General features: G+C 43.3%; 1 protein-coding gene across 4 annotated transcripts in view; it reads left to right on the plus strand.

Annotated features, from left to right (window-relative positions):
- The window catches only part of LOC147667170 (ensconsin-like), a 652,025-nt gene that overhangs the window by 354,714 nt on the left and 279,919 nt on the right, over positions 1-17,392 (plus strand). For 2 of the 4 annotated variants that reach the window (XM_086948874.1, XM_086948873.1), the window contains 2 exons: positions 616-733; positions 13,685-13,774. In XM_086948874.1, coding sequence (XP_086805000.1) covers positions 646-733; positions 13,685-13,774 — 178 coding nt within the window. In that variant the 5' untranslated portion in view covers positions 616-645. The remainder of the gene's footprint in view (positions 1-615; positions 734-13,684; positions 13,775-17,392) is intronic. The other 2 variants (XM_086948875.1, XM_086948876.1) reach the window with 1 other exon arrangement.

The following is a 17,392-nucleotide window of genomic DNA, read 5'->3' on the forward strand; positions in this document are numbered from 1 at the left end:
TGTGTGTGTGTGTAGTGCGTGTGTAGTGTGTGTGTGTGTGTGTGTGTAGTGTGTGTAGTGTGCTTCCTAAAAAAGCAAAAACATGCAATGCAAGGATGTTTATATCATTATTGTCCAGTAATTAAAGCAATCCCATCCATCACATGTTGTTGATCATGGTTACATATCATGCAGAGTATGTAATCTGTATGAAAAAAGTTTTTCCGAATAAAAGATAAAAGACCCACATTATTTGTTGGCGTTACTATATTTTGGGCCATGAGTTCATCTTTGGGCTTAAACGTCTAAAGCGAAAAATGCCTGCTTGCCCTGCTCGTCCAACCAATACTTGCAGATTTTCCGGCTGTAGCAATCTTTTATTCAAAGTTACAGAATACGGAGTAACTTTTTAAAGTGGTGTCTTTGGAAAAGTAGAAATCCTTCCCTTTCTGAATATCTACGGGATAAAAAGCTTCACTCGCTAAAGTATCATATTACATTATTTTCCTTTGTATTATAAAATTTAAACAACATCTTAGACAAAGGTGTTTTCATTTTTAGCTAAAGTAGTATGAGCTGTACTAGTTATGTGCCTTGGAATGCCCTCGACTGATGTCTCATTCTATTGCCTTCAAGGAGCGCCATGAAGCTGTTGTCCGCCGCACAATGGAGAGGAGCCAAAAACCAAGGCAGAGACCAAACAGGTGGTCCTGGGGTGGAGCTCTGCACACTAGTACGAGCATCAACAGTTCAGGTACAATAAAAGAGCTGTGTTCAGCCGGCCATTTTTGCTCACAATTATCACATGGCCCACTCATGCTCTTTGTAATTGAGGTCAAGCGTCTATGTTCTGAAGACTAACTTTCTTTTGAAACGTTTGCCTGTATTGGTCCTTCAGTAGCCAGTACCTTTGGGAAGCTGATCCGTAGCATTCTGCAGGTCCCTTTCTGCAGCTAGTCTTTCCCTATGTTCCATTTATAGGACATCTTTAGCTGCCTATTTCCTACTTTTGATAGTATTTAAATTCTGTGCATTGCTTTGGTGCATGTTGCTCTAAGTAAACGTTGTCGTAATGTCACTTCTCAGTTATATTTCTACTGAAAGGGGGGTGCATGAATTCACAACGCATGCCTTTACCACGCAGTGCCTTTACCACGCAGTGCCTTTACCACGCAATGCCTTTACCACGCAATGCCTTTACCACGCAATGCCTTTACCACGCATTCCAAGTTAATTTAAGATAATTCAAATGCCTAATATATATTGAAATATATTGTTGTGTGTGTGTATATATATATATATATTTTGAAATATATATATTGTTGGGATGGAAACGTTCTTCATGGTTGATGTGTTCTTCTCCCCAGAGTGCCCACCTGTACTATTGTCTACATCCAAAATGCAGATTTTTTTATTCCCCTCATAGATGAACACAGATCATGCATGTGTGCCATGACAAAGGCCTGTGTCACAGATAGCAGTCTTGTTGGACAGGGATGGGATCCTTTGCGCTACCCTTATAGTGGTGGAAGGCTTCGCCAGAAGTTAAGAAGCACAGTGGTGGCAGCAAACCTTGTAGTGGTCAGTAGTAGTGAACAGGCCCTTTTTAGGTCTCGGCTAGAAGCGAGCGAAGCTCGCTCTCGCCAGAGACCTTATTGTTAGCGACTCAGCTTCCCAGGAGGACAGCACTGGCCGCGCGCGGCGATTTGTTAAGGCCACGCGCACGAGAACGCGCTCACGGCCAGGTGCTGTCCTCCTGGGAAGCTGCCTCCCTTCCCCGTGCAGGGCGGGCCGCCGCGCTGCCTGCGGCGACCCGGAAGCATTGCCGGCCAAACCGGAAGTAGGTGCTGTCTGTCGGCGGTGTCTCGGGGCCGGCGGGCCCTCTCTGAGCTGCCCGTCGGGGCTGCGCAGTTTTATTCCTCTCCTGCCGGTGTCTCATCCCGCGCCCGCCATGGCAGCCTGCCTGGGCTTGGGACAGAGCTCTATGAATCAGGCGGCCAAATACAACCTGCTAAAGATATCACGGTGGAAAATCAAAGCGGAAAGCGGGAGCTGTGACTGATACAATAACAGTTGACGGAAGCAGCAGAACATTAGTGATTCTGAATGACTTTACAATTGTGAATAGAACAAGAGTCAAAACAAACTCCAGTCACCCACAGGTGGGTGCTGTCTGAGGAATGCACACGCTAGATTTACTAATGAATAAAACAGGTGGAAAAGTGCTTAATGTGTAAAATAGTGAGTGCTGCTGCCCGAAGCTCCGTTTACAATCCCGCGGCCGGTGCCATTACACGTCAGCGCGCCGAATACCAAGACTGCGTTGTCTGGAAACCACCTCACACATTTTTAATCCACTACCAAGCGCACCCTGTCCTTTTATCTTATCTTTGCAGTTTCCTTCTTATCCTCCCCTTGTGACGGGGTTCCGTCTCTTTTTCCTTCTTTCCGATTTGTTTGTTTTCCCTTCTCGCTCTCTCGGGCACTCATGATCAGGAAAAATAACGGCACCACCGATTCAAATTAAGTACTAAGCGGGAGAGCCAGCAAATTAGCAGAGCGAGGTAAGGGCCGGATTGGCTCTAAAAAGTTGAGCCAGGGGTCTGTCTGGCTTGACTCTAAATGCCCCTGAGATCCGAGCCATGAACATGCCTGGGACTTTGCATTATGGGCTTTTCTGGCGCAGGGTAGAGCTAAGCAATTCTTTTATGTGCCTTCGGGGTGTAAAGCGAATTTATTTCTCCCAATATTTCTCAGAGTTATTGCTTTTTTCTCCAGATAGTACACCTCTGAAACACTGAGTAAGAATTGTCTCTTCCTGTTTCTGCCATGTGTTGTCTATAAAGCAGTAACCTAGAAAAATATCAGGAAATATGAATTCCCTTTACGGACAGCAGGCGCATAAAACAGTTGCTTGGGTCAGCACCATGAAAGCCCATCCCGATGCTTGCTGCCGTTGACTTGTAAATTGTGCAACACATTTCACGTTGAAATATGATAAAGTCTTTCTAAAATCCCAAAAAGTGTCTTTCTTTAACATTCGGAAGCACTTCACCTTAGAACATCAGATTGTATCACTATTTTTAAACATAAACTTAGAAAACTTTAGGCCTCCCAACTCATAGGGAAATGCCATTTGGTGAAATGATAGACAAGCATGCGGTCAGGCATTGTATTGTAATTACATTTCTATAGAACCTATGACCCCTGACGAGACATGCACCTATATATGACCTACAATCTTATAATACATGGAGCAAGTTTATAGGTTAATAAATCAAATACAAGAGGTTTTTGTACAGCGCAGATCCTGAACTCAGGCATGATGAAATAAAATATTTGTCTAGGACCAAACACTTTGTTCAACCTGGGAAACCAGGACTGATCCTAGGTTTTCTGGTTCACATTGAGAAATTTGTCCACTAGGTGGGTGTCTATTTGCCTCTTCTGTTTTACATGAAAGGTCAATGCTTTGTCTTTAATTCTTGGTTTCTTAAAGTTAGAACGTGAGTGGCAGGCAGGAGGCACATGAGTCCTCACTTCATGGGTGCAAGAGGACCTTGACGTCAGCCAGATCTAAGTCTCAGGCTCGAGGCTTCAGTGGCTCGCCCACCTTTATTAAACAAGGATGAGGGAACATATTAACACGTTTACCGCAGTGCAAAATCCGCCGCTGTCCATGCGTTCTATTCGGTGGGGTGGCTGCATCAGCCAACGGTCGTGCACTGCACCAGGGAGGTAGTGCTCGTATCGGCCAACGGCCGACACGAGCACGGAACTGGTTAAACATTTCAGAGGTTGCAAGAGAGTACATTATTACTCAGTGCATTCTAGAACACCACAGGATGGATTAAGATAGAAACACAGGGCACTGAACAATTTACAACAGTGTGTACCCACAGAGCTTGCAGGCACCAATCAAGCCCACACATTTCAACTGTGAATGCACTATCTCAGTAATTAATTGTATGTGCTGCACACACCACGCCAACATTTAGCAGCAGCTCACTCACTTCTTTCTGTCCCACTGGCCCTCCACAACTATTGGGCCACAGCTTACAAAGCATCTACCCAGGTGGGAGCATTCTGGACCCTTCTCATGGGCAGCCTTCAGGGCGCTGAACAGATCTAGGTAGTGCAACAGTTGTTGCACTATTTTGTGTGTCTACAATGGCAATCCATGACTACCTCCAGAGGAGGTAAGGCAATGCACCCTCCTGGGTGACTGCTGTCTGTGCGAGCCTCTTTTCACCTTCTCAAGGGATAACTGGAGGATGGACTTACTGGATCACTTCCTGGGAGTACTCAGTGCAGGAGCCTTTGGTGGGTGCCCCAGAATGTGTTTCATGAGCAAAGGCAATACTTCTTTTGCATTGTCATAGCCCCAATGCAAATGAGGGAAAACCCACCATGCATTGCTCAGACCCAATCTGTGCACTCAGGCTCTAGGAATTAAAAAAAAAACAGGAACATACATATTTGCAGCTGCTTCTTTAACCTCATGCGCGCTAGCGGAATTCCGCTCCTACGCTGAGATTTTCTAAAACGCATGTTACGTGACGAGCTGGGCTCGTCATCAGCGTGCGAGGAGGCTGCGCCATGACGAGCCCAGCTCGTCATCAGCGTGGAAGGGGTTAATACTAAATTGCCTTCCAAAACAGGTGTAACTATACTAAACCACCACTAATACTTTTTGGGTTCCGGAGTAGCATGCTACTCACCAAAAAGTGCTTTGACGCCTCGTCAGGGGTGGTAAGCGCTATATAAATAAATTACCCGGGGCCCTGTAGACTGTGTTGGCAGAGTCTGGCGGCGGTAGGTCCACTCCTGTGACTGATTGAATGCAGGATAATATTCTACAACGCTGTTGTAGAAATTTCTCCAACCCAGCACATGAATGGAGAGTTTTGGTGTTAGCAGATTCACAGAAAACATCTTTCCAGTAGTGACCAACACCTGGGTTACCAAAAGCTTGAGATGTCGTTGTTCTGCATGCATATAAGATGTAGATATGTTGTAGAAATTTCTCCAACCCAGCACATGAATGGAGAGTTTTGGTGTTAGCAGAGTCACAGAAAACATCTTTCCAGTAGTGACCAACACCTGGGTTACCAAAAGCTTGAGATGTCGTTGTTCTGCATGCATATAAGTGGACACGCCCGGCCGGCCACGCCCCGCGAGGAGGGCGTGCCCGCTCGTGGGAGCTCGTCCGAGGCCATCCTCAGCACGCCTTCCTCCGCCCCAGGGCTCCCGAGCGAGAGTGCTCGGCGGTCCACGCAGAGGCTGCGCTGCCGTGTGCAGGCGGGTCTGCCCGGGCTAAGAGCAGCACTGAGTTTCATACAGTTGGTGGTTCACATGGGTGCACACTGCTGATATACTTACAAGCTCTAGGTGCTGTATTACACCATGCCTGCATTACAAGTTTGTCTCTGATTTTGCACTACCCTGTCTCTACACATAATGTGTGTGTGTCTGATTGCGCACACAGCCAGTGGGACAGGGGTTTAGCACTGCACATGCCTATATTTTACAGCAGAGGAGGTGACGATCCATGTCACTCTTCGGAAACCCATTTCATGATTCTAGTATACATTTGTGGAAGTGGTGTGATCCCACATAAAGGCCTCTTGGTCCTCTTAATAATTCATGTTCTGCATTGTGTTCAGCTTCGCACTATGGCACAAAAGTGAGCCAGTCGTACCTAGCGTATACTCGCTGTACATCCTCCAGTACACATTCCTATGTTTAGACAGCAGCACAGACATCAGACATGCAAGCGCATTCTTTTTAAAAACAAAAACATAGAAAAATAATGTCAGAAGCAATGCCAATAGCTCTAACTTTAACAATGCCGAGACCATTGCATTGTAAATGCTTGTTACCCTGTGTCACTGAATTGAGGCCAAAAGGCTCATGCACTTTTTTTTAAAGTTCCCCTGCTGTATGCTTAACTCCCCCATGCCTACATCAGGTAGATGTGGAGTGCTGCACAGTGCAGGAGTAGTGACTCCGTGCTAGATGCTTGTGTGCCTGGGAAGGGTACAGTCCAGAGATATAGTACATTGCAGTATATGTGTAGTTAGTGCTTGTACTGGATGTTTGTATGCCTGTGAGGTATACATTACATGAGAGATGTAGTGCTGTGCAGTGCATGTGCAATGAAGGTGTGTGCTGGGTGTGTGTGTGGTTGCGTGAAGCACAATACATGAACGATAAAGTGTTGTGCATTGCAGACATGCCGTGTGTGTTTACTGGCAGTGTGTGTGTTTGTAAATAGCATTCCCGAATACAATGTAGAAAAGCTTCAGTGCTGAACAGTGTGCACAGACTAATTTTGTGTACTGAACATATGTGTACTTGTAATAGTGCAATGCGTAAAGGTAAAATTTCAAAAACCCGGATCCTAAATCACATTTTTCTGTCTGGAAATGGACTATAAGAAGGGGAGGACAAGACCCCAAACTTTGACATCTGCCAATCAGCCAGACTGGCAGTGTGAGGAGGGGAAGCTCTGCAATACTTCTGCCTGTGCTGGTCAGGACTAGGGAGCAAAGGCCTGCAGTCTCCTTGCTGGGTGAGAGGACATCACCCAGGGAAATTCAAGATCACTTTCCCTGGAGTACCAGCACCTGCCAAGACCAATGTGCCCGGTGAGGAAGGAGAGAGTGAAGGAGAAAGTGAGGGCCAGGCGAGAGCCCTTTCATGAGGGCTCCCTGTGCGAGGTGTGAGGATTCGGTAGTGCACCGATCAGGCCGCAGCCATTGTGTCGGATTGTTTTCAGGTGACTCCCCTCCTCCGTATGCCAGGGGAGGTCCACCCTAGACTAAGCCATGGAGCGAGCACTGTGTGGGGAGTGCAAAGCCTGTAATGCCTCGTATTGGTGTCCTTGTATGCCAAGGGGGCCACCATGGAAATAATTTAGTGACCATTGTACCATGAGCAGCTGCTGTGGTGTGGGCGATTGCACCAGAGGATTCTGTGTTGTGTCTGGAGGTGCAGCTGCAACCCCCATATGCCAGGCGTGCTGCCATTAGTAACTTGCGAAGGGTTTCTGGGACTGGAGTGCGGCTGGACTCCAGTCGGGAGCCAAAGGAATGAATACCCCCACCCGGTTGTGGAGAAATTGACTTGACACATCTTCGCCAGCTGTAACGTCTCCGATCTCTGGGGAGAACTAGCTGCGCCACTCAGAAAAGTGAGCCAGCACTTGCCCGGTGCTGCCAGCAGCCTAACTTCAAGGAGCCAGATCTGAACTTGTGAGTGCCTGCACTCTGACACCAGCCAAACGCTTCCGTGCTGCAGGGGAGTGCATAAGACTTGAACAGGGCCTCTGGGCACCAGAGGATTTGCTGCCAAAGATGCGGCGGCACCATAGACACTTTTGACGAATTCCTGAGCGTGAAAGGGGAACTCTTGAGTATGGTCTATTAGTGAGCATTCCCTGGATGCAGCCACTAGTGAATGGGGAATAACCCCTGACTATGTTATAAGCCAGAAGGTGGGACAGGGGCGTGCCTGACTTCTACTAGAGTCCCGACCTCAAGGGGATTGTGTTATTGCTCGTGAATATTATTATTCTATTGAATGTGTAGAGTTGGAAATAAAATACTTCTTTGTCTTATAAAAACAAATGTTTGACTGCAAATTAATTGTAAGTACTGTGTGCATTTTGAGTTATAAGTCATGTTTACTTACCTGTATCCACGCTCCCCACTCCCCCTCCCCCCAAGGGTGTCCTTGACTGCTTGTCCACAGAGACCACGTTCTAAAGGTGGAAGGGGTACGTGGCCCAGTAAAGCAGGATCCATAGTTGTTTGGGTCCCAGGACATCAAACGTAAAAGACCGCAGCCACCACGGTTGGGCCCAGTAGCCCTTGAGTGCCCTGTGGCCCTCTGAGAGGTATGTATATATATATATATATATATATATATATATATATCACTCCATTTCCTCGTTACGAAAACAAAGTTCAGCACTCCCGGGGGTACAGGCAGATGTTTCTTTATTTCGCCATTAGTCGCAGACAGACGCGTTTCAGACGTGAGTCCTTCGTCAGTGTTTCCTTTGCGCGCCGTCAAGCGGCTACCTATATGCATCATTCTGACACGCCCAACAGTGTTAATCAAATGGATATCGAGATCGCATGTATGCTTCTGCGAAAGGTGCGGCCATCTTGGAACGCATAAAATATGCGCTAAAGTGTAACTTAAACCTTTTATCATACCCAAAGAGCCGTGGATCGGCATATCACCAGCTACCTTCGCTCGCTCCATGCGATTTCGAATAAATTCCATAATTAGTAAATTCATCATAGGCATGTCCCAATGATAATTCCATTACATTATTCCAGCAGCATTCAATCAATTGGAGTACAGACACCTCTGTCTCCATCAAGTTTCATAGTATCGGACAACATAGCATAAGACCATAGACAAAAAACAAAAAACAGTTAAGTTCATTAATAAGGTAGCCCAAAAACAATTTAAAGTTGATCATTCATTTTCCTAAGTGTACCAAATAATTCCTCTCCACTATTCAGCCCATGTGGATGCTTTGTTTGTAAATCGATGATATAGCGGGATTCTAGTCTACGTAGCCTCAAAAGTCTATCACATCCCCTAGGATTTATCGGAACATGATCTATGCCAAAATATTGTAATAGATCCCTATTACTCTGATGTTCCTTGGCAAAATACCGTGCCACCGGGTAATTTACATCTTTATTGCAGATGGCACATTGGTGTTCCAAGATTCGCATCTTCACATTGTTAATTGTACTGCCGATATATTTTAGTCCACAGGGACACATCAGGCAGTACACAACATAGGGGGTATGACATGTGATAAACTTAGTTATTTTTCTTGGTATTTTTAGACCAGGAATATTATATGTTAGAACTCGTTTGCTGTTTTCACAGGCTTTGCATTTGGCACACGGAAAGAATCCCTTCATGTCTTTGAGGGTATTGCTTTTCTTAGGCTTGGGGGGCATGAGATGACTTTGTACCAATTTATCTTTCAAAGAATTTTGTTTTCGAAAGGTTATCAGGGGACGGATGGGAACGTCCTGCCCTATAATGGGGTCCAGACGCAGTACATGCCAGTTTTTAGTTAGTATTCTTCTCAATTGGTTGGCATCACTCAAGAAAGTTGTCACCATCCTAAATTTGTTGTTAAGATCAGATTGGGCCTTTGGTTCTTTAGCATTAAGAAAACTCCATCTTGATATTTTGAGAACTTTCTGGAAAGTTTTCTTAAGAAGACTGGGGTCGTATCCCCTGGTTTCAAATCTTAAAATAGATTAATTTGCTGCGTTAATAAAGTCGGAATCCCTTGAGCAATTCCGCCGGAGTCTCAACAGCTCACCATAGAGTATGCTTCGAATTAGGTTCCCAGGGTGACTACTTTTGGCATGTAATATGCTATTGCCCGAAGTGGGCTTTCTGTATTATGATGTTTCGAGTTTCCCTTCGTTACCAAAAACCTTTAAATCCAAATAGTGCACTTCCTCTCTGCTTAGGTCACTAGTGAATTTTAGGTTCAAGTTATTTCTGTTCAGATCCCTGATAAAATCTTCTGCCTGGTTGAAGGAGCCCCTCCATACCAGGAACAGGTCGTCTATGTAACAACGCCACACAACCACATTATCAGCCCATTTAGCGTTATCACCTCCCAGGGCCACCTGCTCCTCCCACCAGCCCACGAATAAATTTGCGTAACTGGGGGGGAAGCAGGTGCCCATCGCTGTCCCTGAGATCTGTTTGTATAGATCATTTTGAAATAGGAAAATGTTGTGTGTTAAACAGAATTCAAGTAGTTCAATCAACATAACCCCATGTTCAGTGTACTTCATTGGTCTTTTTTCTAGGAAGTATCTTACAGCCTCAACTCCCTGCTCATGCCGAATGCACGTATAGAGGCTCGTGATGTCAAGAGTTATGAGTATGTATGTTTTGTCCCACTAGATGTTCTCAACTTGTTCAATAAAATCCTCGGTGTCTTTTACATAAGACGTTAGTGTGACAACCAATTGTGCAAGAAATGAATCAATGTACATTGAGAGTTTCTCAGTGAGTCCTCCCTTTGACGACACAATTGGTCTCCCTGGTGGTAAGCGGAGGTTTTTATGCACTTTAGGCAGTTGGTAAAAAGTTGGTGTTACTGGCTCATGATTACGCAAGAATAGTAATTCATTTGTGTCCAACATAGATCTATTTCGCCATTTATTCAGTAGATCGTGATACGTTTGTATACTTTGAGCATACTCATCTTTGTTTGTTCTTGTATAACAATTCACATCCCCCAGTTGACGAAGGGACTCTTGGCAGTATTGTTCTCTAGGGAGTAAAACAATATTTCCTCCCTCATCTGAGGGTTTCACAATAATCTCGTCATTCTTGCTTATCTCAGATAAGATCTGTGTTTGCATTCCAGACAAATTCATTTTTTGGAAATTGTGTCTCTGTCCGGTGATCCTAAACTTCATCAGGTCATCAATCACTGCTTCTGAGAACGTGTCGATGGCATCATAAGGCATCTGTGGATTGAATTTCGATGGTGCCTTAAAATTGGTTTCCGGAGCTTGTTGTTCAATGTTTGCTCTCCTTGCTCTCATTATCGGATCGTCACATATCTCCAGATCTTGTTCAGTTCTTAATTCTGTCAAGGTTTCCATGGGATTTAAGTCTCTAGTGCTCAAGGTATCAGTCATTTCTCTCGTACTTTTTTTCTTTCGTTTTTTCCGTATTTGCAGGCTTTAGTACGAAGAATTTGTGAAGTTTAATTTTGCGGACCAACCTAAATAGGTCTATCCTGGTCTGTGTGTATTCTAATCTGTCGCTCGGACAGAATGTTAGACCCAGCTGTAAGGTGTCTTCCTCGGTTAGAATTTTATCAGTTAAATTGATAATCGTGAGGTTAGAATCAGGGATTACTATCGGTTGCCCCTCTTTTTGCGAGGGTTCTGGGATCCCGCTCCCCCTTTTCCTCTTCCAGCCTCCTCTTCGGGTTCTTCTTCGTTTTCTGGGGGTCTTGATTTCCCTCCCCTCAGCCAGCTTTGGCGTATCAACCTGAACTCCAACTGAAAAGGGCTTTTGGAAGTTGTTTTTGAGGCTGATGCCACTTCATCACCCGATTGTTCTTCCTCCGTCACCTCTGATTCCGAAGTTTCCGCAGGTATCATTGGCACTGTTCCTTTCTTTTTGTTTAGTGCCTTTCGCGGGGTATCGAATATTTTTGGAGAAGTAAGAATACGTCATAGGGCATAGTCCCGTTCGTCCCTTTCATACTTTTCTTGCTTTCTTTGTCTGATTTTTAGTTCATATTTCATCAGCCATTTTTTCATTTCTTCCCGTAGTTGTTCCTGTTTCTTTTTGTCATCATCTTTGGCAATCTCTTTTTCCAAATTTTCAATCTCCTCCATTGTTTTCGCCCTGTCGCTCCATGCAAACTTCAGTAGCAGGTCTAACATGGCCTTGCAGGATGCCGCCGTTAATTCCGCCCACTGCTCCAACAATTGGGGGTCAGGGTTCTCATAGGCGGGGACCGTGTAAATTCGCAGCCCCCTCGGGACCCTGTCAACATCCATGTAGCTTTGGAGGGAGGTGGCCTCCCACCACTTTCGTATTTCCCTCTCCGAGCATCTTTCTAATTTCAGAAATAAGTTCTGCAGGGAGCTCCGGGCTGTTGTCCCTCCACCACTCGTTTCTGGCAGAGCTGCTGCTGTTAATGCACGTTTTTTAAAAATATCCAGTGCCGCCTCACGGCGATCCGCTTTGTCGCACATATCCCAATGGCGAAGGCACGCAGGGAAGCCTCCCTGTGTGTAGCCTGTTTAACCCCACTCGCTCTGTTTTGCAGTCTTTGGACGGTTACTCATGTAACATTAACGAGAGAAGAAAAAGTTCAAGCGGCTTACCCGGTGTTGTTTTCTTAACGCCGGTCAGCCGGTTTCTCATGGATTCCCTCGTATAATCCCGTCGTAGCAAAACGGTGCCCCGATAAACAAACTATTGGCGCTCGTGTTGTACCATGAATCACGGGTCACTCCCGAGCGGGTGCTCAAAACGCTATGGTACGCGCGTTTAAAATTAATAGCTCACACTCCATTTCCTCGTTACGAAAACAAAGTTCAGCACTCCCGGGGGTACAGGCAGATGTTTCTTTATTTCACCATTAGTCTCAGACAGACTCATTTCGGAAGCGAGTCCTTCGTCAGTGTTTCCTTTGCGCGCCGTCAAGCGGCTACCTATATGCATCATTCTGACACGCCCAACAGTGTTAATCAAATGGATATCTAGATCGCATGTATGCTTCTGCGAAATGTGCGGCCATCTTGGAACGCATAAAATATGCGCTAAAGTGTAACTTAAACCTTTTATCATATGATAAAAGGTTAAGTTACACTTTAGCGTGTCAGAATCATGCATACAGGTAGCAGCTTGACGGCGCGCAAAGGAAACACTGACGAAGGACTCGCGTCCAAAATGCGACTGTCTGCGACTAATGGCGAAATAAAGAAACATCTGCCTGTACCCCCGGGAGTGCTGAACTTTGTTTTCGTAACGAGGAAATGGAGTGTGAGCCAATAATTTTAAACGCGCGTACCATCGCGTTTTGAGCACCCGCTCGGGAGTGACCCGTGATTCATGGTACAACACGAGCGCAGATATATATATATATATATATATATATATATATATATATATATATATATATCTTTAATTATTTTTTTAATTAAAATGCATTCCTTATTGGGGGAACCCTCAGACTCTCCCCTTTTTCAATTACCCATACCACCCCATATCTCTAGCCTCCCCAAAACCCCAAAAATACTCTAACCACCCTATACCATTACCCACCCCTATAATTTAAAAATAACTATACCACTATAAATACCCTACCCACCCCATAACCCTTAAATAACCTTTCACCTTATACCCCTACACACCTCTAAACACCATAAATATCCTTACTATCCTATACCCCTACTCACCCATAAACCTTTAAAAATAACCTGATCGCCTTATATCCTTACCCACCCCTAAACCCTAAAAATACCCTTGCCACCCTATACCCTTACCCCTAAACCCTAAAAATAACCTTACCACCATATACTCCTACCCATCCCTAAAAGATCCTTACCTCCCTATAATCCTACACCCCATCAATACCTTTACTACTCACCCCTAAACCCTAAAATATACCCTTACCACCTTATATCTTTACCCACCCCTAAACCCTAAAAATACCCCTACCACCCTATACCCCTACCCAGACCTAAACTCCAAATTATATGTATAGACACACTTACCTGAAATATACTTATTTTGCATGGTAAAGGATTCTTGTTGAAAGCATTGTGTGGTGAAGAAAGCGTTGTAAAGTCTGTTTCACTTACAAAAAAGACTTGTGGTGTAAAACGTTAATGTGAATCATGACCACAGAGAAATACTTTGAACACAGCGTCATATAAACCAGAACAGCCACTTTGTATACCTTCAGTATGAACGTCTAATATATTTATTTCAACATCTAGGAAAGCTGATCTTATATTTAGGGGTCTACTGTAAATTTAAATTATAATCCACTGTTTTCACAATCTGTGCTTATCATTACTTTGTTTCACTGTATTACATTTTACTTTATTTTGCTGTCATTTTATTTGGAGATTAAAACTATCATCATGTTACATTTCATTTCCAGGTTATTTTTTTGAATCATCATCGTTCTCGTTTCTCGATTTAGCGGGACTGGAGCACCGCTTCCGAGCATTGGGTGGTGCTAGAAAAACTGGTACAAAAATCCTTGTGCTTTGTAGATTCCTTTGTCTATGGTTACCTGGCACCAGTAGTACCATTTTACTAATAACTGTGTAACATTATCCTGTTCTTTGAGACCACGGCATGCTAAAGACCCCACCATATTGTCTCCACCATGTAGTTAGTTTATTTGTTCATCAAATCATAGTGCGTTAACTGCTGACAGACGTGACTGGTTTAGCATTACATGATGTCATAATGAGCCATGAAATGTTGACACACAAACTGTAAGGCTAACTTTGGGCTTATGTACATGAAGTGTCTACATGTTATTGTATTTATTTTCTTCTTCCGCGGATGTCTTGGAATTCTGCCATGGATCAGACCGCCTCTTGTCCTCTGTTGGATTCTCTTGGCTTATATTGTGGTAGAAAACATAACAATCTTCAGATTTTCTTTTATTTAGTATACATTAGCACACACTATATACCCACAGTGACGCAATGTTTCCAAAATGTATAGAAAAATCCTGGAGCTCAGCACATTTTCGAAGTTAAAATCAATATCCAATTTATGACTCACTTAATGAATTAATTAAATTAATGTTAGCGCGAATTGCCCCTTGAACGGATAATGAAATCACCATTAGCTTCGATTTTCTTCTGAAGAAGAAAATATAAACAAAATAACTCTGTTCCTTTATTTAAGCACGTTTGTGTGACCTTTTCCCTGAAAACTGCTAGCCTCAGACACAAAAATCTTTTTATCCATGCTTCTTTAAATAAAGGGATTTCCTTGAGTGCTGTTTTAGCTGTTCATTTAACATTAAAAACTTTAAACTGATTGTCCCTTGTACACCTGGCTAGAAGCAGCATACATTATCAAGGAGCCTGAGCTTGGCTGTTTTTTGCCCTTCATTTATCAAGATGCCAAAGACCTCTGCTGTGATGGCAATCTGGACTCTACTGTGGTGACAAGTTTGTTTACTACAATCTTCCACTCGTGTTTAGTAGGAGTATCATGGTGTCCGTGAGAAAGTTGTAACTGCTTCTGACAGGACAATGTTTGGTATTGAGAATCCACAGGTGTCTCCTAGGTCAGCCTGCCTATAAAAGTAACTGATCACTTCTCTAATGATCAGTTTACTCAGAATCAATTTAGAACTCTCTATAAACTGTTCTGAAATGGGATCATTTTTGAGGAAGCAAAAAACTAGTATGGAACATGAGGAGCCGAATGTTACTATACACAGGTTTACCAAATATAGTGTTCAGTTGGCTTTCCCACGGTTATACAGACAGAATTTTAAACATGGCTTCGCTTGAACTAAACTAAGCAATCGTTTAGAAAAATTCAAATCTTATAAATTATACTTTTTACAATACTTAGTTAATCTCAGTACTTAGCCCATGAATACCTTTGTGATGCTACAAGCAGTAGCAATACTTTAGTCATGGTCTTTCAAATAGAAGATTACATTTAACTGGATATATTAAAAAGTGATTCCATACTCATAATTTCCACTTGATAGGCTGATTGTTTTCTCCTCTTTAGCATTATGCTTATGCTATTTGCAGAGAAAACAATACTCCAACCTTAAACCAAACGGAAGATAGGTTAAGTGTTGTACAGGCAAAAAATGGTTCATGAGATTCAATTAGTGAATACTTATATCCGCAGTTAATCCTTTAAATTGACACACAGTTACCATTTCCTGAACTCAGTAAATTGATTAGTCCAAAAAAACTAATTGAAATCACAAAAGGGACCACATTTGTTGTTTTGAATTCCATACATACGTTTCCAGAGCATACCTTTACCTGAATAAAAAAACGAAATAAAGTTTAGACAGCGCAGTGCTCTGTAATATGTGCAAAAGATTTTTTTTTTAATTCAAGCAGATTGCACCCCAAGTTAGCAGGCTGCATATTAACTCACATTGTTGAAACACTAGCTAAATCAATTTTCTGGGATTTATCAACCATTTAGAAAGCAGACCTAGTGTGTTGAAGCCTAATTCAAGCAAAATGGAGGTCCTCATTTTTGGCAATAATGCCAACTTTTGGACACCAGACTGGTGGCCAGAAGAACTAGGTACACTCCCAGAGCCAACTAGGAAAGCAAAAAACCTGGGAGTCCTCATTGACAACAAACTGACATTTGGAGACCAGGTAAATGTGGTTGCCTCTGCCAGTTTCCATCTTCTTAAAATGATAAGGAAAATAATGTTCTTCTGAAAAGGAAAATAATGTTCTTCCTGCCGGCAGACAGCCACAAGGTAGTAATAACATCATTAATCTTATCTCGTGTGGACTATTGTAATAGTCTATACCTAAACATCCAAAAGAAACATCTAAACAGGTTTCAACGTGTGCTAAACGCAGCAGCAAGACTTTTGACTGGAACACCTAAATTTGTCTTGATTAAAAAAGGAATAAAATAGCGATATTGACTCCCAGTCAAACAGCGGATCCAATTCAAATAATTATGCACAGTCTTTAAGGCTCTCCATGGAGGAGGCCCGGGCCACCTAAAATGGTGCTTCAAATGCTATACCCCAAGAAGAGTACACCGATCGGCCGGAGAAAGATATGTGGTTGTGTATATCTAAGCCTAGGCAAACATCAGGGTAAATAAACAGTATGTATAATCACTGCAAAATGTCTGCACCTTCAAATCAATGATTCATAAACATATAAATATGATGTTGCTTTGTCTTTAATTCAGTTTTCATAGTTTTCATTAGGCCAAAAAAGAACCAGCCAGTGGCTTTGGCTTAATGAAAACTCAATTAATGACAAAGCAACATCACATTTATATGTTTACGGATCATTGATTTGAATATGCAGAAATGTTGAAGTGATTATACATACTGTTTATTTACCCTGATGTGTGTCTAGGCTTAGATATACATGTAGGAAGTGTGAGGACTTCTTCCCACACCACATTGAGGAGTTATAGGGTTCATCCCCTCTCCTAGTAGCACCATCCAACGGTTTTTGCAGGACTACGATTTGCGTTACACAGCTGAGTGCCTACTATCACTGGCCTTTAAAAACCCTTCTCTATAGACTCAAAGAGATGTGGTTGTACCCCATTTAACAAAAGCCAGTGGGGGAGGGGGGAGAAGTTTGACCACATGTGCATGCCAGGGCCTGGAATGAGCTTCCTTTCCACCTTAGGAGCACCACAGCGCTTCTGACATTCATGAAGGGACTTAAAACCCGGCTTTTTACTTCTTAGGTCAACACACACCTCGTCAATCCGAAAGGCAGCATTCAGCGCTAGGACACCTCTGGGTATCCGTTGCGCTTAAGAAATATAATTAACGTAACTTAATGTTGGCATTTCGACCAAATTAAATATGCTTTAGTGAGCATCGTCAAAGATGATATAGAACCATCTGACTGTGCCAGACGTCAGTTGTAGGGACACTACCCCAAAGTAAAAGTATGACTTATCTTAATGTCAAAATAGGGAAAATTCACCCATTCTTATAATTGCCAATAGCAATCGTTACAATGTGAAGAAGCATACAGGTGGGGCAACGTCACCAGTCCATGGCGAAAATCGTGTGAAGCATACAAGTGCTTACTAATTGAATCACATGGAAACTGTTTTTTTCTGATGTAAACATATTAACCTCACCCCC

The sequence above is a fragment of the Lissotriton vulgaris genome, unplaced genomic scaffold (genome assembly GCF_964263255.1).
Source record: "Lissotriton vulgaris unplaced genomic scaffold, aLisVul1.2 SCAFFOLD_1069, whole genome shotgun sequence".
NCBI lineage: Eukaryota > Metazoa > Chordata > Amphibia > Caudata > Salamandridae > Lissotriton > Lissotriton vulgaris.